Raw genomic sequence first — 24,696 nt, 5'->3', positions numbered from 1 at the left:
ATCTTGTTCAACCTTCTGTAGTCAATACAGGGTCTGAGCCCACCATCCTTCTTTTTAACAAAAAAGAACCCTGCACCCATGGGGGAGGTGGAGGGTCGAATATGTCCCTTTTTAAGGCTCTCCCTAATATATTCCTTCATAGCGCTACGCTCTGGGAAATCTAGACCCTGCCACTAGATCTATAGCGCAGTCATAGGGTCTATGAGGAGGAAGAGTCTCGAACTCTGACGTGGAAAAAACATCTGATCGGACGCGGAGTGTGTGCCTGCATCCGTGTCCGATCAGGGCGCAGGAGAGGCGAAGCACGTCGCCGGCGCCCTGTGACAACTGTCATGTGTCTTTTACTGAGAAGTTGCTTCTATCTGGTCACTCTACCATAAGGCCTGATTGCTGGAGTGCTGCAAAATATGGTGGTTCTTCTCACAGCCAGAGTGACCATTATGTTCTTGGTTACCTACATGACCAAGGTTCTTCTCCATTGATTGCTCACTTTAGCCAGGCGGTCAGCTGTAGGAAGAGTCCTAATGGTTCCAAACTTCTTCCATGTAAAAATTATGGAGGCTGTATTGATAGATTTTTTGAGACGGCAAGAAATATATATATATACACACACACACTTCAGAAAAATTACAATGCTCTTTTAATACTTTCCTTTCTACAGCTAGACAGGAATTCCAGTTGTTCCAGTGGTAAAGGGAGGAGAGGAAGTGTGGTAAATGAATTGGCCCCCAAAAAAATCCAACATAACAAATTCATTTTTCTACCTAAGAGCAGACACCCATGAAGATCTGGCAATCACTACATAGAAGTAATACATGGAGAGCTGAATTAGTTATTAAAAGGCATGCCATTCATCCAACAAAATAAACCTTACAGTTAGAATTTTTTTTATAACTGTCCTGTTAGAAACCTAAGACAAGATGGAGGCTGGCAGTGCTAATTGGCCCCTAGACACCAGATTTTTCAGACTGCAGTCATTTTACAGCAAAGTGTCCCACAGTTCAGTGCTTTTTGTCTGTGTGGAGTCCCTACACGTAATTAATAGAAGTCATCACTGGTAAATTATATGCATGGACATGTGCATGCATAATGTAATCTACTGTATCAAGTGAGATGAGGATATGCCCTCACGTCTATCCTGCATATATGACGTGCAAGATAGTGGTTAAAGGGTTTTTCTAGAATTTTGATACTGATGGTCTATCCTCAGGAGAGGTCATCAACTTCTGATCAGTGAGGGTCTGACTCCTGGCACCCCGCCAATCAGCTGTTTGAAGAGCTGCAGTTCTCCAGTATGCACTGTGGCCCCATCACAGCTTATCAAGCTCAGCGCTGTACACTGAACAGCAGCCATTCCTTGTATTGCAACTCAGGCCCATTCACTTGGATGGGACTGAGCTGCTCTTTGGTCATGTGACTGATGAACATGACATCACTGACCTAGGAAGAGGCGGCAGCGCTCACCAGAGCCCCATAGCCTCCTCAAACAGCTGATCAGCAGAGGTGCACTTCCCCTTTAGGCTACTTTTACACTGGCATTTTGGTTTTCCGTTTGTGAGATCCGTTCAGGGCTCTCACAAGCGGTCCAAAACGGATCAGTTTTGCCTTAATGCATTCTGAGTGGAAAAGGATCCGCTCAGAAGGCATCAGTTTGGCTCAGTTCCGTCTCCATTCCGCTCTGGAGGCAGCGTTTTGGTGTCCGTCTGACAAAACTGAGCTAAACGGTTCTGACACACAATGTAAGTCAATGGGAACGGATCCGTTTTCTATGACACAATCTGGCACAATAGAAAACGGATCCGTCCTCCATTGACTTTCAATGGTGTTCAAGACGGATCCGTCTTGGCTATGTTAAAGACAATACAAACGGATCGTTCTGAACAGATGCAGACGGTTGTATTATCTGAACGGATCCGCACCAAAGGCGAGTGTGAAAGTAGCCTTAGAGGAGTTTTCCAGATTTATGTAAATAAAGTTTCACCAGTGTACAATGAAAAGTTATGCAACTTTATAATATGCATCATATTTCATTTTCTCACCATTTCAAGATCTCCGGTGGCCAGAAACCTGTACAAGCCTAATATGTCTGTCAGCTGAGAAGCTCTTGGGGTCCATTCACACATCCGTGTGTGTTTTGCGGATCCGCAAAACACTGGCAATGTGCGTTTCGCATTTTGCGGACCGCACATCGCCAGCACTGTAATAGAATATGCCTAATCTTGTCCGCAATTGCGGACAAGAATAGGACATGTTCTATTTTTTTCGGGAACGGAAATGCGGAATCGGAAGTGCAGATCCGCATTTCTGGATCCAGGCAGCAGATTGTGCTGCCCCATAGAAATGAATGGGTCCGTAATTCCATTCCGCAAAATGTGGAACAGAATTGCGGATGTGTGAATGGACCCTAAGAGACATATGGGGTCATTTATCAAACTGGTGTAAAGTAGAACTGGTTTAGTTGCCCATAGCAACCAATCAGATTCCACCTTTCATTTTCCAAATGAACTGTCAAAAGTGAAAGGTGGAATCTGATTGGTTTCTATGGGCAACTAAGCCAGTTCTACTTTACACCAGTTTGATAAATGACCCCAATTGTACTTGCATTAACAGATTCAGAGGAGAGCATGCATTTAGAGAGTATACTGCGGTATCCAGCTCATTGCTGTGAGATGTATTGGATCTGGACAGGTTTTCATTCCATCGTCTGTGTGCATGCAAGAATGTTTTCATCCACTGAGAGCAAACAGGGATCCTACAAATGATGACTTGAAACATAGAGTATATTAGAAAGTTGCAGAATTTTCATCATACATGAAAACTGGAAACATTACTTGCTACCTATATGTGCATTGCAGGACCTGATGGACGGCCCACTGTAGCGCTGCCTGCTGTCTGCTCCTGACCTAGATGACGCGTCATGCCATATAGCTGTACAGTAGCATTTTGTCCCTTGTGTTTCTTGAGGTGTGGGAAATGTGAAAGATGTCCTCCCCCCTTCACTTATGAAGTGTGAGTTCTCAGCATCCCGTCATCCTGTTTCCATGGAGACCGGCGGGAGCTATAGTGCTTCCCAAGCCTGTTACTAAGCTGGAGTAAAGCCTTCTTATACCCATGGGATGCATCGCACCCCTGATGTATCTGTACATCAAAGCCACTGGAGGGGCTTGAAAGTGCATTAACCCCTGCAGTGCTGTGTTGTTTTTGGTATGCCCTGTGGGATGTCTTCAGTGACTGGATCCACTAATTTATGTGGCACTAAAGATAACTTTTTATGGTACTCCAGGAGCACACTTAAATGGACAAGCCCCTTTTCAAATTGTGTTTTTCCCAAAGCTGCATATACATATTGGGGTAGATTTATCAAAACTCATGTACAGGAAAACTGGCTTAGTTGCCCATAGCAACCAATTAGATTCCACCTTTCATTTTCCAGAGATCCTTTGGAAAATGAAAGGTGGAATCTGATTGGTTGCTATGGGCAACTAAGCCAGTTTTTCTTTACACAATTATCTATTAGATTTTTCTAGAGGGCATTTCGCAGTAAAGTAGAAAACCCCTTGTGTATATACACCAATCCACCATAACATTAAAACCACTAACACTTGCCACCACACTCTCTTGCCAGCAAAACATCTCTCACCTGTTGAGCCATGGACTTCCGAGGATCACTGAAGGCGCCCTGTGGTATCTAGCACTAGGACGTTAGCAGCAGATCCAGTTTTCCGGAAGTAAAATAAGTGGCGGTTCTGTTGGGAGCCAGTAATAATGAAATGTTCACCATGGATAGACCTTTTATGTGGTATGGGGTTGTCCAAAGTGGCCCGAACTGACTGCATCATAGCGGCGGTCACACAGACCAAATTTCCAGGACCGCACACGCTCATGTGAAACTGGTGTGTGAGTGCTGTATTGAACCCCTAGTGGAGGTCCCAGACTACGGCATCATGATCTAGACACATGTATCTATGACATAGCTGATGATCATTTTCAGTGGATGTCCACTTTAGGCTACATTCACACGTCAGTATTTTTCTATATCCCGAATTTCGGTCCGTTTTTTGCGGATCCGTTGTTCCTGAAAATGTTTCCGTATGTCATCCGTATGTCATCCGCAAAAAACAGAAACATGTATACATTTCAATAAGCAAATAAAGTTGTTTGGATTTCTTTGAAAAAAAAATTTAAAAAAAAAAAGTTTCTGTGGGCAGGATTTAATTTCCAGGAACGGAATCCGCATAAAACGGATGACATACGTAATGACATACGAATGTCTTCCGTTTTTTGCGGATCCATTGACTTTGTATTGTACCAGGATCCGATTTTTGCGGAAAAGAATAGGACAAGTTTTATATTTTTTCGGACATGCGGAACGGTACAACTGATTTTTTTCCAGGACCCATTGAAAATGAATGGGTACAGAACTGGTCCAGATCTGTTCCGCATAAAACGGAACAGATCAGGAAAGAAAAAACAGACGTGTGAATGGACCCTAAGGTAATAAAGTGGCAAATCAGTAGCTTCCTCTCCTATTGAAATCGGCCATTTTTGTTTTGCTGATTCGCAGGAGTATAAGTAAAGGTTTTGCCAGTTTCTTTGCTGTGCTCATTATTCATTTATTATAATTATTGCATTATTATTACCCTCCTCCATTCATGTCGTTGTTTACTCATATGATAAGTGAAACTATGTTTAAATGACATCTAGGCAAGTCAGAAATATACCGTACTGGCAGTGGCGTACATAGAGAAGTAAGGGCCCCATAGCAAGGATCAAAACAGCCCCCCCCCCCCACACACACACACACACACACACAGGACAGAAGGGTATACGCATAAACCCTTTTCACTGACCCTTGGGCCATTTTTCCACTGCTTCATTTGCTAAAAGTTGTTCCTTTAGGCCCCTTTCACACGGGCGAGTTTTCCGAGCGGGTGCAATGCGTGAGTTGAACGCATTGCACCCGCACTGAATGCGGACCTATTCATTTCTATGGGGCTGTGCACATGAGCGGTGATTTTCACGCATCACTTGTGCGTTGTGTGAAAATCGCAGCATGCTCTATATTGTGCGTTTTTCACGCAACGCAGGACCCCTAGAAGTGAATGGGGCTGCGTGAAAATCGCAACCATCCGCAAGCAATTGCGGATGCGGTGCGATTTTCACGCATGGTTGCTAAGATGACAGTCTATTCACTGTATTATTTTCCCTCTAACATGGTTATAAGGGAAAATAATAGCATTCTTTAATACAGAATGCTTAGTAGAAGGTCAATTGAGGGTTAAAAAAATAATAATAATTAATTCACCTCCTCCTCTTGATTGCGGAGTTGCCGATCTCTTCTTACTTCTGTAATCATGAACTGCCGGCTAAAGAACCTGTGGTGATGTCACATCACATGGTCCATCACCGTGGTGATGGACCATGTGATTGGACCATGTGATGAGCTCAGTGATGTCACCACAGGTCTTTTGACAGGTCCTAAAGAAAGAACAGAAGACCGGCAGCTACGCGATCAATTGGAGGAGGTGAGTTAAATTTTTTTTATTTTTTTTAACCCTCAATTGACCTTGCACTAAGCATTCTGTATTAAAGAATGCTATTATTTCCCCTTATAACCATGTTATAAGGGGAAATAATTACATCTACACAACACCGAACCCAAACCTGAACTTCAGTGAAGAAGTTCGGGTCTGGGTACCACATTCAGTTTTTTATCACGTGCGTGCAAAACGCATTGCACCCACGCAATAAAAACTGAACAACGGAACGCAATCGCAGTCAAAACTGACTGCAATTGCATACCTACTCGCGCGGGTTTGCCACAATGCACCCGGGACGCATCCGGACCTAATCTGGACACGCTTGTTTGCAAGGGGCCTTAGAAGTTAGAGGGTAGATTTCTGACTAAGTTTTCACCTCCAGTAGAAGATGAGATGATCCCAACTGGGCCCCCTCTTGTCCTGGGCCCCATAGCAGTCGCATGGTCTGCCGCTATGGTAGTTACGCCCCTGCGTACTGGTGCACGTTTCACAATGTAATGCTTTACTCACTTACAGAACAGCCACTGTATGGAGGGATTTGAACCCATTTTGGGGTGAAGAGTTCACCCTGCACCTTCCCCTTGGTTTCCATACCCTCTCTTTCTATGTGATGGATGAAGACACAATTGGGTGAGATTCATATGTTCTTGTACTCCCGTCCATGTCTTCACATTCCTGCCTTGTTACGTCATCCTAAACTCAGTTTTCCTTTCTTATAGACATGACGATGTAATTGGCAAGATATCACTCAGTAAAGAATACATTGCATTACAACCACGCGGTAAGCATATTGTCATGGTGCCCACAAACCTAATGGTGCCCTTGGACCTAACTAAGACAAGTATGACCTAAACACACAAAAAGAACTGTTGAAACATTTAGAGGAAAGGCTGCGCAAGACATCCTCCAGAGAAACTATTCTCCTCTCTGGACTCAACAATACTTAAGCAACATGATCTACTTAGCGATGTTCCTCTAGGTTCCAAACACCTACGAACGTAACGTTTTGGGGCTTTTCATCATTTTTACACATGTTTCCTTCACTTCTACAATACTGCAAAGTACCAACTGATGTGATGAGACAGAGGACTCACAAAATGAGCACCTACGATTTCAGGCAAGACTACAGTCTTTTTTTGGTCTTTTGCTTCCAATGCATTCAGGAGATGTGCATACCTTAGCAGGTCCATAGTCAGTAATTTCATTTAAGAGCACATGGACTCCATTGTGGATGTGCAAAAAAGTATTTTTTTAATCCAACATCATGTGAAATTTTAGCCTCACAGCCCTTTTCAAGTATGCTTTTTGCATATCCACACTGGAGTCCGTGTTCTATCAACAACTTGCTTTTCTATGAGCTTACAGTATAGTGCGGGCCAGTTGGACTGTACCCAGCAGGTGACTGGCTGTGGAGGAATTTGCACTAGGGTGCTGCCTTTGCGATTCGCTTTGATGCTCTTTTTAGGTATTGACTGCTGGATTAACCTGAGCCATGTGAACCCAGATGAAGAAGTCCAGGGAGAGATTTACCTTGAGCTGCACATAATGCAAGACCAGCACAAGAGCAACCTGCACTGCCATGTCCTGGAAGCCAGGTACATTATTATGGATTACCAATACAAATGTTGAATTAATAGAGGTAATTTTCTAAAAAATAAATAAATTGCATGGACTATGGTGAAGCCCAGTCATCTCCATGTTTTGGGCTGGTAAGGTTGAGAAGCCCTGAGCAGGTCATTAGGTAATGTCACAAAAATGTTGGCCCTGTTTACAAGGATTGTCCCAGAATGCCCGCGTATCACCGATTCACAGGATGTGTGACAAAGGTCTGATTGGTGAAGGTCAGACCAATGGGTTTCCCATCGCAGTAATATTTAAAGGGAATGCATCACTTAATTTTTTTCTGCCAGTTGCAACCATATAGCAACGCATATCCTTTTTTCCTCGTCTGTGTTTATTTTATGATTGCAGATTTTTTTTATTCTATTTCCTGAAAACCATTAAGGGATGGCCATCTTGTCTGAAGTGTTCTGAACAGCATTTAGAGAGAATTAAAAAAAATGCTTTATGCAGCAAGCCCATGAGGAGCCAAAGTGAAGGATGGGAGTGGTGGTGGCTCTAGCTTTCACAATCAGTTATGGCGGCTGACCCTTTGCTGCTTAGGGCCATCAGATGAAAGGAGGACTCACCTTTTATTCCCTCAGGGCGCACCCTGTTTCTAGGGCTTTTACCCAATGGTAGCTGCAGTGCCCTTGATGTTAGGTGCATGTATGGGTGCAAGGCAAGGGGTGTAGAATTCAATGGCCAACGTATGGTGTAGGAGTCAGGAAACCAGGCTACAGATGAAGCATAAACATCTCTCTTTACTCAGGTGTAAAATGGGAGTTGTGGTACATCCAAATATAGCAATTCTCTCCCAGATAGCAGTATATGGATTTAGGCAAGAATGGGAGTTATGGCCCTCTTTTCTATCTTGCTAAAATCTGTCTCAGTAGAATCTATGGTGGGCAACAGTACCTTAGAAGTAATGGATGTAGTGTCCACTGCAGGACACAGAGTTTTGAAGACACTTCTGGTAAGGAAGTATCCTGGTGTGAAGGGTGTCTTAACAGTGTACCTCACAGCAGTATGGTCTGAATGGTTGTATTCGCATATTACCTTACTGACTCATATACTTGGCCGTGCTTATTCCACGTTCTCCTCTTTCTCTCCTTTGTCTTTCTCCTTTTCTGTGATTCACGCAGAGATCTGATAGTCTCTTTAGCTTTCTTGGGCCTTAGAAGAGGGAGAATGAAGCAACAGCTTCCTCTCCCTCTCTCGCTGAACTCTCTCCTAAGGCCTCTTTCACACGACCGTATGGCTTTATAAGTATTTTGCAGTCCATTTTTCACCGGTCCGTTGTTCTGTTTTTTTTTTTTTGTGTGTTTCCGTCTCCATTCCATTTTTCCATATGGCATATACAGTATACAGTAATTACATAGAAAAAATTGGGCTGGTCATAACATTTTCAATGGATGGTTCCGCAAAAACAGAATGGATACGGAAGACATATGGAGTACATTCCGTATGTGTTCCATTTTTTTTTGCAGACCCATTGACTTGAATAGAGCCACGGAACGTGAATTGTGGGCAATAATAAGACATGTTCTATCTTTCAACGGAACGGAAATACGGAAATGGAATGCATACGGAGTACATTCCGTTTTTTAAAATGAATGGTACTGTATACGGAACGCAAAAAATGGTCCGCAAACGAAAAAAAAAAAAACGGTCGTGTGAAAGAGGCCTAAGGACTCGTTCACACGAACGTGTGAAGCCTGTTGCCGTATTGCGGACCGCATTTGCTGATCCGCAATACACGGGCATCGTTCCGTGGCCATTCCGCATCACGGAGGCGGACCAATTCATTTCAATGGGTCCGCAAATCCGGAGATGCGGAACTGAACGGAACACTACGGTCCACAATTTGCGGTCCACAGCACGGACACGGGCTTTATGTGTTTGTGTGAACGAGCCCTAAGGCCCCTTTCACACGGGCGAGTATTCCGCGCAGGTGCAATGCGTGAGGTGAACGCATTGCACCCGCACTGAATCCTGACCCATTTATTTCTATGGGGCTGTGCACATGAGCTGTGATTTTCACGCATCACTTGTGCGTTGCGTAAAAATCGCAGCATGCTCTATATTCTGCGTTTTTCACGCAACGCAGGCCCCATAGAAGTGAATGGAGCCACGTGAAAATCGCAAGCATCCGCAAGCAAGTGCGGATGCGGTGCGATTTTCACACTTGGTTGCTAGGTGACGATCGGGCTGGGGACCCGATCTGTATTATTTTCCCTTATAACCTGGTTATAAGGGAAAATAATAGCATTCTGAATACAGAATGCATAGTACAATAGGGATGGAGGGGTTAAAAATAAAAAATAATTAACTCACCGAGTCCACTTGATCGCGTAGTTGCGGATCTCTGTCTTCTTCTGTAATGTTGAGCTGCCGGCTAAGGACCTGTGGTGACGTCACATCACATGGCCCAATCACATGATCCCTCACCATGGTGATGAACCATGTGATTGGACCATGTGAAGAGCACAGTGACACATCACCACAGGTCTTTTGCCAGGTCCTGAAGATAGAACAGAGACCGGCAGCTATGGAGCAGGTAAGTTAACTATTTTTTATTTATTTTTTAACCCCTCCATCCCTAATTTACTTTGCATTCTGTATTAAGAATGCTATTATCTTCCCTTATAACCATGTTATAAGGGAAAATAATAAAATCTACACCACACCTTACCCAAACCTGAACTTCAGTGATGAAGTCCGGGTTTCGGTCTGGGTACCAAACATGCCAATTTTTCTCACGCGGGTGCAAAACGCTTTGCGTTTGCGCGGAAAAATTGCGCATTTTACCGCAACGCACCCGCATCTTTTCCGGCCCTAACACGCCACGCTCGTGTGAAAGAGGCCTAAGACTCACTAAATGAGCTGGGAGCGGATCCTGGATCTCCACCCAACTTCCTGCAAAGTGCTGAATTGCTATTATTAACCCTGGGAGTCATCCATCCACAGCTATGCTGGGTGCAATACACAACATACCAATACATATTGTAACATTACATTGCATAATATTAAATAACAAACCATTTGCAGATACCCCTTTCACCAGGGGGAGACTGCAGCCAAATGGGCCACAGACACAATGGTCCACACTGATTTCTATGGTAGAGTTTTCTAGGCATGGTCTGTGACTTGTGCAGAGGTTAGGAGGGAGTAGATACGCTTTGACTGTCACCTGTTGTGAAATGTGGATCCTGTGTTAGGCCTTTTTTATTTTTCCGTTTACATACCGTTTTTTGAGTACCGTAAACGGAACCATTAATTTCAATGGATCCGCAAAAAAAAAACAGACGTTACTCCATATGCCTTCCATTTCAGTTTTTCCGTTACGTTCAAAGATAGAATATGTGCTATTATTGTCCGCATAACGGACAAGGATAGCACTGTTCTATCAGGGGCCAGCTGTTCCGTTCTGCAAAAAACGAAATGCACACGGACGTCATCCGTATGTTTTGTGGATCCGTTTTTTGCATACCGCAAAACACTGAGAAAGCCATACGGTCGTGTACAAGAGGCCTTATCTATACACAGAGGTTTTATCTGCCATTCTAATACTGTCTGTAATGATATGCAGATAGCTGCAGTATAGTGATCTGTACTAACAGAGAAGTGGCGCCTATTATTAGGTTTAGTGGCCAGTGCGAAAACTGTAAGATTTTACGTTTTTTGGTTTAAATATAGATAATGACATGGGAAATTACAAAATAAGATCACTAAAAATGATTTAAAAATATATTTGACATAAAAAGAAAGGGGGTCATTTATTAAGCTGAAATACGCCTATATTAGGTGTATTTTAGGCACAGATTGTGGCACAGTAGATAGTTGCACCGCAATCTGCAACTTCTCCCCAGCCACGCCATGTCTAAAAAAAGTGGGCATGGCATGGGTGGGGAAGGGACTGGTTTAGGCGTAGAAAATGGTCTAAATATAAGACAGCAAGGAAGGTGTCTTACATTTTAAAATGCCGGTCTTAATAACTGTGCCCCATAATGTAAACAATGGCTTATTTTCTGATGACACATTCCCTTTAAACGTCCTCTAAAGATTTGCAACAGAGAGCAGATTCTTCTTTAGATACACTTTCTGAAAATCAGTGAACCTGCATATTAAATACAAAGAGGATTTATTCGAACTTCACCACACCCTAACCTCGAAGCTATTGAGTGAAGGGTATTTTCTTATAAGTCACCTGTTATGCTTGTGTCTCCTCTTCAGGACCCTTCTCTGTTAGGACTCATTCACACAGCCATATTTTCAGTCCGCATCTGATCCACGTTTTTTGCGGATCAGATGCGGACCCATTCATGTCAATGGGGCCGCAAAAGATGTGGCCAAAGATAGATCTATGGTAGAGCCATCCAGTCCCATAGTCACAGTTCTCAAGACCTATTTAACCATGTGTTTTCCGCATCCGCAAGTCCGTTTTGTAGCCCCACAAAAAGATAAAACATGTCGTATTCTTGTCCGTTTTGCGTACAAGGCTAGGACATTTCTGCAGGATAAAAAAAAATTGGCAGTATGCACTCAACCAGTATACATGTTTTCGGGATCTGCATGAGCCCTTAGGCCTTTTTCACGCGGGCGTCGCATGTGAAGGCCGGATAGGATGCTGGTGTGTTGTGGGAAAATGCGTGATTTTTCAGCGTGAGTGCAAAGCGTTTTAATGCGTTTTGCACGCGCGTGAGAAAAATCGGCATGTTTGGTACCCAGACCCGGGCTTCTTCACAGAAGTTTGGGTTAGGTGTTCTGTAGATTTTATTATTTTCTTGTTATAAGGGAAAATAATAGCATTCTTAATACAGAATGCTTAGTAAAATGTCCATTGAGGGGTTAAAAATAATAAACAAATTTAACTCACCCCATCCGCTTGGTCGTGTAGGGGATCTCCTCATCTTTTTTCAGGACCTGGCTAAAGGACCTTTGATGACGTCACAGACCATGTGATGAGCGCAGTGACGTCACCAAAGGTCCTTTTCTCCCAGGCCCTCAAAGAGAAGAAAGAAGACAAGCTGGTCTGCGCGAACAAGTGGATGAGGTGAGTTTAAATTATTTTTTTATTTTCTTTAACCCCTCCATCCCTAATTTATTGAAAGGGGCCTTAGACAGGTTCAAAGTCTGACTGTCAGGTGCAAAGCCCAAAATGCTATCCATAACAGCAGGGGCAGATTTGGCATTACTGGGGCCCCAGGCAAAGATAGATCTGGGGGGCTCAATTACACTGCTAAGGCTACTTTCACATCCGTGCTTTCCCTTTCCGCTATTGAGATCTGTCAATGGGGGGGCAGGGGGGGCGCTTCCATTTTGTCCCCATTCATTGTCAATAGGGACAAAACTAAACTGAATGCATTCCGTGTTGTTTGGTTGCATGCCCATCGCGGACAGGATAACGCTGCAAGCATTTTTCTGTCCGCGATGTGGTGCGGAGCAAGACTCATTCGTCATGACACACAGTGTAAGTCAATGGTGGTGAATCCGTTTTCTCAGACACAAAAAAAAAAACGGATCCGTCCCCCATTGACGGATCCGTCTTGGCTATTTTAGAGATAATGCAACCGGATCCATTCAGAACGGATGCAGATGGTTGTATTATCATGACGGAAGCTTTTTTGCTGATCCATGACGGATCCAACAACAACGCTGGTGTGAAAGTAGCCCAAGGTCTACCTCATTGCACTGCTAAACTTGGCCCTGTCTCATAGCTCAACCCCATCAGCCCACCAAGCTCTAATCTGTCAGCCATCTAAGCTCCACTCTCAGCTTGGCAGTGCAGCCTTGGCACTTTTGCTACTGCTCTACAGCTAGGAAGACCCCCCATACAGCTGAACTGGCTGCACAGGTGGTAAGTCAACCTCTTGTAGCAAGCAAGTGTCTCCCGATCTCTGGGGCCCAAACCATAGCTGTCTGAAGGTAACCATTATGTAAACCAAAATAATATTGCTCCTGGTGGCAGATACCATGTCCAGACACCAGGCTGTATAGCTGGTTTAGGTTGTGGCCTTCATACCTATGGTAGAGCCATCCAGTCCCATAGTCAGAGTTCTCAAGACCTATTTAGCCACTTGCATTGTACACTAGTACAATAGTTAGACATCCTAGCACATAAAGTGGAATTTCTTGGATGAAAATAATATCATTGTTATGTTCTTATGCTCAGATTTTATTATGCAGTATGTACTATGTTAGAATGATAGCTTTAGACCTGTGTGCATATTTTACGCAGGTACCTTTAACTCATTTCTACTCGACTGTATTATATTTGGACATAAAACACCAATGTTTATAGTGAACACAACAAATTCACAATGTTTTGGGATAACTTCTCTGACAGTTGTGAAATACTTTCACCTTTTAATGTCTCATGACTTGTCCAAAACCCCCAAACGGTAAATTACATGTATCAGGATGTGGTTTCCTAAGGCCCCTTTCACACGGGCGAGATTTCCACACGGGTGCAATGCGTGAGGTGAATGCATTGCACCCGCACTGAATCCGGACCCATTCATTTCTATGAGGCTCTGCACATGAGCAGTGATTTTCACGCATCACTTGTGCGTTGCGTGAAAATCGCAGCATGCTCCTCTTTGTGCGTTTTTCACGTAACGCAGGCCCCATAGAAATGAATGGGGTTGCGTGAAAATTGTAAGCATCCGCAAACAAGTGCGGCTGCGGCGCGATTTTCACGCACGGTTGCTAGGTGACGATCGAGATGGGGACCCGATCTTTATTATTTTATGAAATACAGAATGCATAGTACAATAGGGCTGGAGGGGTTAAAAAAAATTATAATAATAATTTACCTCACCTTAATCCACTTGTTCGCGCAGCCGGCATCTCTTCTGTCTTCATCTGTGAGGAAAAGGACCTTTGATGACGTCACTGCGCTCCTCACATGATCCATCACCATGGTGATGGATCATGTGAATGACCATGTGATGAGCGTAGTGACGTCATCAAAGGTCCTTTTCCTCACAGATGAAGACAGAAGAGATGACGGCTGCGCGAACAAGTGGATTAAGGTGAGGTAAATTATTATAATATATTTTTTAACCCCTCCAGCGCTATTGTACTATGCATTCTGTATTCAGAATGCTATTATTTTCCCTTATAGCCATGTTATAAGGGAAAATAATACAATCTACATAACCTTGAACCCAAACCTGAACTTCTGTGAAGAAGTTCAGGTCGGGGTACCACATTCAGTTTTTTATCACGCGCGTGCAAATCGCATTGCACCCGCGCGATAAAAACTGAACAACGGAACGTAATCGCAGTCAAAACTGACTGCAATTGCGTACCTACTCGCGTGGGTTTGCCGCAATGCACCGGGACTTATCCGGACCTTATCCGGACACGCTCGTGTGAAAGAGGCCTAAGGGTACGTTCACACGCAGTGGTTAAAGTGCTTTTAAAAACGCATCAGAAAAACCACAGTGCATTAAAACCACACCAGACAAACCGCAATGCAGGTTTTCGATGCTCTTGCATTTTTTATGGGTAAAACATGTTAAATGTGGAAAAGAGTGGTTTTCCGATACAGGTTTGATGCAGTTTTAACCTCATACCCGCTCATAGGTTTATCTGGCCAAACCTAAATGATAAAAATCTGCCACCTAATATATAGTCGGTCATATGTCCACACCACTGTCCACTAGAAACATGTGTCATCCATGCTGAATTCCGCTGCTCCATGTCAGAAAGTGGTTGTGCGTACAATAAACATCATTCTCAGACGAAAGTTTTTCACACACGGATCAAATTTTTAACTGAACCCTGAAATGGAGGAACATGGTTGACAGAAGAGTCAGTGAAAATTGTGCATTCATTGATGTCTGTAGTCAAATTAAGGTTCAGATGTTCAGGACACTTTTAGGTACTAATAGGGTCAAACACCGAAGCATTGCGGACATATAGTTAGTCCTTATTTATAGCACAAGAATAAAGTCTAACTAAATGTCCGAACACGTAGGCGTTCTATGTATTTTTAAAAAGCTTGTCCAGCTTTGTTCCTGACAACCCCTGGGCTCCTAATCTGTGTCCCTTAACATAAAAAAACCCACTCACCATTCCCGGACACTACTGGTCGTGGACAGGTGATTGCATTTTTTTTATGTTAAGGGCACAGGTTAGGACCCTTTTATGATAACACTTGAGAGATTTTAATGGATGCTGTAGAGTACTTTTAGTTCCTGTGAACCCCAGAGCTGGGATGCTCTTTCTTTGCACATGGTTAGGTAACCCCCTTTAGGCTTTCTCGTCAGTATTTGTAAGGCCTCATGCACACAACCGTTTTTCGGGTCCACATCCAAGCCGCAGTTTTTGCGGCTCGGGTGCGGACCCATTCACTTCAATGGGGCCGCAAAAGATGCGGACAGAACTCTGTGTGCTGTCCGCATCCGTTGCTCCTTTCCGAGGCCCCGCAAAATAAATATTGCATGTCCTATTCTTGTCCGTTTTGCGGACAAGAATAGGCATGTCTACAATGGGCCGCCTGTTCCGTTCCGCAAATTGCAGAAGGCACACGGGCGGTTTCCGTTTTTTTGCAGATCCGCGGTTTGCGGACCGCAAAAAAACTGCACGGTCGTGTGCATGTAGCCTAAGTCAAAACCAGGATTATGACCAAAACACAGAAGAGGAACAAATCTTTTCATTACTTTTTTCTCTGTAAGTTGCACTCCTGGTTTTGGGCTCATGCACACAAACGAATTTTTTGTCCGCATCCGATCCACATTTTATGTGGGTCGGATGAGGACTCGTTCACTTCAGTGGGGCCGCTAAAGATGCCGATAGCTCACCATGTGCATCCGTTTGTCCATTCGTTGACCTTTAGGGGGGGGGGGGGCGATTTCCATAAAAGAACATGAAATCCATGCATTTTTTTATTTGGGGGTGACATCATTTAGTCGCACAGTGTTTTACAAGTTTTTCTTTTTTTCAGGTATTTCAATATGCCAGAAAAATGAACACACCCAGAGCACGAGCTCATTCGTCTGGTAATAGGCGGCAGTATTAGGGTGCCTTCGCACGCAGCAGATTTTGTGGCAGAAAACGACTGAAAATCAGTTCCATTAATGGAGCTTGTAGAAATCCATGTGCATGCCCCCCATTCAAATGAATAGTCACTGAATTTTCTGCCACAAAATCTGCTGCGTGTGAAGGCACCCTCTACGGTGCCAGATCATTGCTAATAAGCGTTCATACTAAGATAAGCTTTATATAAGCTTTAGCAGATGCTCTCGATATCAGATAATCAGCGATGAGAGGTACATTTACATGCCGCAGTCACTTCCACTGTATGGAGACGAGCAATTGATATAGCGATCGCTTGTCTCCATAGAGAATTATTAATCCTGCTCATTAGATCGTTCTTTAGAAAGCACAATCTGCTGCATAGGAACAACACGATCACCCGATGGATTAGCATTTTCTCGTTCATCGAGTGATTGTGATGGCACCTTTCACACAGGCAGATTATCGGGAACGAGCATTTATACAGACACTCGCCCCCTATAATCTGCCAGATCATTTGTACGTGTAAAAAGGCCGTTAAGATCTGCACCAAACTTTGCGCTAATTTCTGACTAAATATGTCTAAAAGTTTAGGGCATGCCTTCGCCTGTAGTAAACTATTTTTTTCACCTTTATTTGAGCATGGAGTTAAAATGGCTAATTTTCGCACAGTAGTAGTCCAGGGTGTCACAGGGACATTTGGCGTCACCTACTATCCATCAATAGATTTAAATTTATTGGTAATTTGCAGCAAAAGAACAGGCTATTTTCCCTTGCCAGACTTTTCTTAAAGTTTGTTTGAGTCACAAAATGAACCAGATTTATTACTGGCGCGTGCCAGTTTTTGGAGAAAAGTATTAGTCTAAGGAATTGGCTTAAAATAAGAAAAATCTTGTGAATGCCTGGTCCAAGTTTGCGCTGCCTAATAATTAGCTGGCTTTAGTAAGGCCTTGTCCACACTTCGATTTTTCATGTACGTGTGCTGTCCGCATTTTCCACGGACAGCACATGTACCCATTGATTTAAATGTGTCTGTTCCCGCATCAGTGTTTTTTTTTACTGACTGTGGGTTATTAACAAATTAAGGAGACTTACACTACTTTGGTCCGTGATCTGGACCAAACATGCCCATTGAAGTCTATGGGTCTGTGAAAATCATGGACACAACACGGATGGCATCTGTGGTGCGTGCGTCTTTAATGAAAGACAGATAGGAAATGCTCTTGAATTTAATTTTCAGCTGATCATTGTTCGTGGATTACTGATGACACGCGGAGGGCAAAAATGGACACACGGGCCATCCTTCACGAACATTTTCACAGATTAAATAAGGAAGCTTTTTTCACGTACGTAATGCTGACATGGAAATGTGAACAAGGCCTAAACGTCGGCAGTAGTTTTATTACTCCCTTTAAATTAGCATGGTTTTTATGATAATCTACCTCTTTGTGAGACATCACACCCATAGTTTGCTCTTTTAATTTACTTGGTGCCGCAGGGAGAGACAAGAAGTCATATCAAGAACCAGATGTACTGCTAACACTCTAATACATACAATCAGGGCCAGGGTCAGCACCCGGCACACCCGGGCAAGTGCTGGGGCCCACTGTACCCGCTCTGTGTCCTGCCTGTTCTGAATTCTAAGGCAGCTTACCCCAGCAATGCAGACAATTTTTGCCATGTGCACTGCTGAGGTGGGGGGCCCCAGGACCCAGAACAGGGTAGATGGAGTTTCAGTAGATGCTATGCTAGAATGGAGTTGTTAGAAGGAGGTCTGTGATGTCACTGGTCACATGCCGAAATGTGGGAGGTGCTGACAAACCCCGACTGCACCAGCTTGTGGACGGAGGAGGGGCTGAGTGTGCCTGCAAGCAGCTCCAGTGAGGTAGGATGTGCTGCAGTCCTGGAGTACACAGAGCTCTATGGGGGGCAGCATATGGAGCTCATATATGAGGGGGCAGGTGGGAAAAAATAGAGTATAACCCAGCTTCCCATAAAAACGATATTTTTATTTCTTTAGCGGTAAAAGCATATATTTATGACACCAAAGGTCTACGCGTTTCAGACAGGTAAAATTTTAGTCCTTAATCATGACATACAAAAATAAGAAAAACACTTCCTTTTAAACATGGTAACGCCTAATGCTGATTATCCACTCACATCACATGACTGTGAGGGGGAGGGGAACCTCAGCAAAACACCCACTACGTGCATTAAAAATCACATATAAAAGTTACTATTTATATTGTAAAACTAAATCATATTTTTTGTTTAAACCATTGGGTGCACAGCTGCCCAAACTGAACATCCAATCTGCTTCTCTGCTCAAGAGCTTGCGGGGGCAGGTGGAGCACTCGGGGGCAGTGGGGTTCAGGTGGAGTGGAATCTGGTGCAATTAAGGGGGTTTATAGTACCGATCCTGGTGTATTCTGAGGGCCATGATGTGTGTGTCTGTCCCTGTGTGTGTTTGTGCGCCCCTGTGTGTGTCTCAGGCCTCATGCACACGGCCGTTGTGCATCCGCATACGGCTGGTCCGCAATACACGGGGCATTTGAATGGCTCCGCAATCACTGAGATGCGGTGCGGAAGCACGGATGGGAAACACTACGGAGTGCTTCTGTTGTGTTTCTGTCTGTGCCTCTGCACCGCAAAAAAATAGAACATGTTCTATTTTTTGGCGGTGCGGACGGATCTCGATCCGTCCCGGCCGCTGCACGGACGTTGCCCGTGCATTGGGGATTGCAATTTGTGGTCCCCAATGCACGGAACAGATGCACAACGGCCGTTTGCATAAAGCCTATGATCTACACTAGCGTTATCTGTGGTTTTACATAGGACTGCAGGTAACACTACCACATTATCAGCACTAGTGTCATCTGTGGTTTTACATAGGACTGCAGGTAACACTACCACATCATCAGCACTAGTGTCATCTGTGGTTTTACATAGGACTGCAGGTAACACTACCACATTATTAGCACTACTGTCATCTGTGGTTTTACATAGGACTGCAGGTAACACTACCACATTATTAGCACTAGTGTCATCTGTAGTTTTACATAGGACTGCAGTGAAATGAATGGGTCAGGATTCAGTGCGTGTACTATGCGTTTATCTCACGCATTGCACCCGTGTGGAAAACTTGCTCGTGTGAAAGGGGCCTTAGCCTTTGTGATTCCTGAGGCAAAATTGAAACGGCAACCCCCCCCCATGCCAAATTCTTGACCTAAACCCTTCCCTCCGGTCAGAGGTGTAACTTTACCAGCATGCCCTTTCATAATACCAGTGTCTTGTTATGCGGCACAAGGGTCTTTAGGCCCCCTCAGGCTCCTGCGCCCAGTAGTGACTGCTACCTCTGCACCCCCTATAGCTACTCCTATTTTATAGAGAATAAAAGTATTTAATATGAGACATGTCAGGAATGGTGACAAGTCCACTTTAACTATACATGAACCTGGCATGTGAGAACATTTGACTTCAAGTACAGATGTAGCCGAGCTAAAATTAACTCTGATAACACATGTCACAGTGTTATCTCGTGCCATCTTGTGACATAAGCCACTGAAATAAATTCAGTTACCGGTAATAAACCTTTTTGTGCCATTTTTACTTAACGTGTTAACTATCAAGTTTAGCTCGGCTGCATCTGTAGCAATATTTACCTGGTTAAATGAGATGCAAGGACGGTCTAAAACTGTTGTGATTGGTTGGAGATTTTTGAGAATAGAGGTGGCATTTTACAAAGGGTGTGCCAGTGACATGGCTTGTGTGCTGGCATATCAAGCGTATATCTGAAGAGAGGATTTTGTGGAGCATGTATAGTGCGGTCCTGGCACAGAACTCATAACAGTTTATAGAATTAGGCTACTTTCACACTTGCGTTTAGGTGCGGATCCGTCTGGTATCTGCACAGACGGATCCGCACCTATAATGCAAACGCTTGTATCCGTTTGCATTGCCATGAACATTTTTTTTTTTGTTCATGATAATGCAAACGGATCTGTTTTGAGTTACATTGAAAGTCAATGGGAGGTGGATCCGTTTTCAATTGGACCATATTGTGTCAGTAAAAACTGATCCGTTCCCATTGACTTACATAGTAAGTCAGGACGGATCCGTTTGGCTCAGTTTCGTCAGACGGACATCAAAACGCTGCAAGCAGTGTTTTGGTGTCCGCCTCCAGAGCGGAATGGAGGCTGATCGGAGGCAAACTGATACATTCTGAACGGATCCTTATCCATTCAGAATGCATTGGGGCTGAACAGATCCGATTTGGGACACTTGTGAGAGCCCTGAAACGGATCTCACAGGCGGACCCAGAAACAGCAGTGTGAAAGTAGCCTTAGAGATATTTACAGTGGAGCATGTGGATTGTCCCGGATGGAATGCCAAAATCAGTACTAGTATCTGTACTATACTAAACCGTTTATGAACCCTATTGCTCTTATTCTCTCATCTGCATTCCCCCAAATCACCCCTAGGGTGCCAGATCCGGACAATGTACCTCATAGAGTGAGAGAAGACATCTTGATTCACGCCCTATTTAGTGATATATTGGCTGAGTCCTTGCCTACAGTTGATGCCTCTGTGAGTTGGGTTGTCTGCTTTAGGTTAACCAGCTTTTTGTTCCCCTGGTGGACCTGCCCCCAAAAATTTCCTTGAGCCATTAAACTCCTTGGCGCAGATTTTCTAATGTCTAATACCTGTGTTTGGCACAACTAGGATTTCTACACTTTTCCGACATGCTCGAAAAGGCAGAGCCTAAGATGTGCCATTTTGTGCCACAAGTCTGACGTAAAATTCTGTCTAAAGGTGGCTCTACACAGGCTGAGGAGCAGCCGATTGTCGGGAAGGAAGCGTTCATTTCCGAGAGTCGGCTGCTCTTTCAGTGCAGGCGAAGGACTACATTTACAGGCACTGATCACCCCCACAGTATGAGGATGAGGGATCGCTAATGCCACCGCTCTTACTCATCTGCATTGTATCTGGGCAGCAGATCGCTGTTTAGACAGAGATGATAATTTACGTGCCTGCACAGGCGACTGGATCACCCGATGAACAAGCGTTTTGCTCATTCATTGAGTGACTGGTGGCACATTTAGATGGGCAGATTGTTGGGAACATTCATCTGGCCATGTAAAATCCACCTAAAAGTAAGCCAACCAATAGTTGGTAAAGAAAGGGAGAAACCTCTATCCCTGCACCATATTTATCATCCAGCCTGAGCCCTTGTGATAAATCTGGTGCAGGTCTAGACAACTTTTCTAAGCTTACACCATTTACAGGGTTAGTAAAACTGGGCCTAGGTGTACAGAGACAATCTCTCCTAGAAGCAGTGGCCCAGATTTACTAATCCTATAAATGGGGTCAGATTAGACAGGTTGTCTAGACACTTACCGTATCTCTGACTCTATACCAAAGGGGTTGTCTCACCTCAGCAAGTGGCATTTATCATGTAGAGAAAGTTAATACAAGGCATTTACTAATGTATTGTTATTATCCATATTGCCTCCTTTGCTGGCTAGACTCATTTTTCCATCACATTATACACTGCTCGTTTCCATGGTTACAACCACCCTTCAATCCAGCATTGGTGGCCGTGCTAACACACTATAGAAAAAAACACCAGCCTCTCTTGTTGCAGGGACCATATGAGTGCACATAGGTCGGTGCTTTTTCTTATAGTGTGCAAGCACGGCCACCAATGATGGATTGAAGGGTGGTCATAACCATGGAAACGAGCAGTGTATAATGTGATGGAAAAATGAATCCATCCAGCAAAGGAAGCAATATGGATAATCACAATACATTAGTAAGTGCCTTGTATTAACTTTCTCTACATGATAAATGCCACTTGCAGAAATGAGACAACTTCTTTCTTTAGACAGAATTGTATGCTAGAATTGTGGTGCAAAATGGGTCATCTTGGCCTCCGCCATCTTCTCAAACACGTCTGAAAAAAGTGTAGAAACCCTAGTTGTGCCAAAGACAGATTTTAGGTGCAGAAACATTAGTAAATCTCAGTCAAAGAGTTCAGTGGATCATGCCACAATCTTTTCCAACTGAAAACCTTTTTTCTATACCTTCACATGAAATTAGGGGCATTCAGAGGTTTATAAATACAGTACGTACAAGAGGCCTTGTGCATTTCTATAGCAACCCTGGTGCTATGATACGACTGTGTGCAGGGCTGGCCTTAGGTGTTCAGGCGCCCTGTGCGAGCTAATCTTGTGGTGCCCCCCGTTCACCTAAACATACACAAAGAGGAAGACAATCTTTGTAACAAACAGTTTTTTTTTTTATTACAGATAATTTAAGTGCAAACAAGTACAATCATACCCAGTGTCACCCATAGCCAGTCTCCTTCCCCCATTAATCATACCCTGTCACCTTTGCCCAGTCCCCTGCCCTCCTTAATCATACCCAGTGTCACCCTTATCCAGTCCCCTGCCCCCTCAATTAGACCCTGCCCCCCTTAAATTAAGGGTGACAGACACTGGGTATGATTAAGGGGGCAGGGGACTGGATAAGGGTAACACTGGGTATGATTAAGGAGCAGGCGACTGGCTTTGGTTGACACTGGGTATGATTAAGGGGGCAGGGGACTGGGCAAAGGTGACAGGGTATGATTAAGGGGGGCAGGGAACTGGCTATGGGTGACACTGGGTATGATTAAGGGGGGCAGGGTCTAACTGAGGGGGCAGTGGACTGGGTAAGGGTTACACTGGGTATGATTAAGGGCCTTAAAATGTGCCAGTAAAAAGGGACCCCCATAATGCCCCCCAATAATGTGCCAGTAAGTGTCCCCATAGATGCCCCCCATCATGTGCCAGTATCAAGTGCCTCTCTCCTCCCCCCACATGTCCCAGTATTATAGTGCCATCTCGCCCCCCCCCCAAAGGGCCAGTATCATAGTGCCATCTCTCCCCCAATGTGCCAGTATCATAGTGCCATCTCCCCCCCATGTGCCAGTATCAAGTGCCTCTCTCCTCCCCCCCATGTCCCAGTATCATAGTGCCAACCCCCCCATGTGCCAGTATCAAGAGCCAAACCCCCCCATGTGCCAGTATCAAGTGCCTCTCTCCTCCCCCCATGTGCCAGTATCAAGTGCCTCTCTCATCCCCCCCATGTGCCAGTATCAAGTGCCTCTCCTCCCCCCCATGTCCCAGTATCATAGTGCCAACCCCCCCATGTGCCAGTATCAAGAGCCAAACCCCCCCATGTGCCAGTATCAAGTGCCTCTCTCCTCCCCCCCCCCCATGTCCCAGTATCATAGTGCCATCTACCCCCCAAAAATGCCAGTATCAAGTGCCTCCCCCCCATGTCCCAGTATTATAGTGCCATCTCCTTGGCACTCCGTTTTGATCCGCGCGACGGGGAGATGCAGCGGCGGCTGTGGGGGCATTAGAAGCGACCCGGGGATCTGGGTAAGTATGACCAGTATGAGGGGCCTGGGCGTTTTTGGGGCATTATATAGGTTGGATAGCCCCTTTAAGCTCCACTCGATTCATTCCCGAGCTCTTGCTTGATGAAGACATATCTATTTAGATTGAAAAATATCTGTTTTGTATAAGATCAAATTCCTAAATGGCAGCATCCAAAATACCGGCTTCTGTGACACTTTCTAAAGGTTCACTTGATGTATTTTGAGCAGATGTATGTGCCTGAGAAATATGACCCTAGATCTAGACATTTGATGACAATTTGCCAGCACTGAGCGTGAAGCTGAAAGGATTGTAGTTTCCTAGCAACAGGTTTATGCGCATAGCAACACGGGAATCATTTGAAGTGCGTGGATCGCTGGAATCGAAAAAAGAGATGGGACGTCTTTATAAAGCTTTTCACATGTAAAAATCCCATGGGTATATGATGAAAGTGGATCATGGCTCGGTTGTTTAAAACAGCACTTTGTGAAGAAGAATATAACTGTGTGCAGGAAATTAGGAGCACCAAAAATCTAAGTGGAAAATTTCTGTGTAGCCTATGAGTCTCATCATGGCCATGTCAGGTGCGCCACCATATCAGCATGTGCCAACCACAGATGACCCCCATTACAGTCTGTCTGCCCCAGATGTCCCACTACCGCTTGTTCCAACCAGTGGAATCCCCAGGGTTAAGAAATTGGCATTAGGGGGGAGGGCGCTGTTTCAGTTTTCGCCTCAGGCAGCAGAAAGGCTAGGTGCACCCCTGGATATCCCCATAACTATCTGAACCAGCCACACATACCTCCATTGTAGCCTGCACCAACCACACGTGCCTCCATAGCAATAATAGTCAGAGATGCCCCCATGACTCAGTGGGACAGATTCATCACTGTGGATCAGGCTGGGTGCCAAACTTGTTGTAGACATTTTTGTCTAACTGTATACTAACTATTGGTTGGTTTACTTTAAAACAGAATGTTATGGCAGAGTTGTGCCTCAATTTTGGTCAAAAATGGTGCATCTTGGACCATGCCCCTTTCCCATAAAGCCACTCCCCTCTCCGTAAAGTCTTCTCCTTTTTTGAGCGATCCCGTGATGTATAAAAA

General features: G+C 44.4%; 1 protein-coding gene across 2 annotated transcripts in view; it reads left to right on the top strand.

The window, feature by feature from the left end:
- The window catches only part of RASAL1 (RAS protein activator like 1), a 73,055-nt gene that overhangs the window by 17,904 nt on the left and 30,455 nt on the right, over positions 1-24,696 (top strand). Inside the window, exons 3-5 of one of the 2 annotated variants that reach the window (XM_044275294.1) lie at positions 6,057-6,170; positions 6,260-6,321; positions 7,006-7,135. In XM_044275294.1, the coding sequence (XP_044131229.1) occupies positions 6,057-6,170; positions 6,260-6,321; positions 7,006-7,135 (306 nt within the window). Of the gene's footprint in view, positions 1-6,056; positions 6,171-6,259; positions 6,322-7,005; positions 7,136-24,696 lie in introns of those variants that run through there. The other variant, XM_044275295.1, reaches the window with a different exon arrangement.

The sequence above is a fragment of the Bufo gargarizans genome, chromosome 1, assembly GCF_014858855.1.
Source record: "Bufo gargarizans isolate SCDJY-AF-19 chromosome 1, ASM1485885v1, whole genome shotgun sequence".
Lineage (NCBI taxonomy): Eukaryota > Metazoa > Chordata > Amphibia > Anura > Bufonidae > Bufo > Bufo gargarizans.
This window is presented reverse-complemented; position numbering and strand designations above follow the sequence as displayed.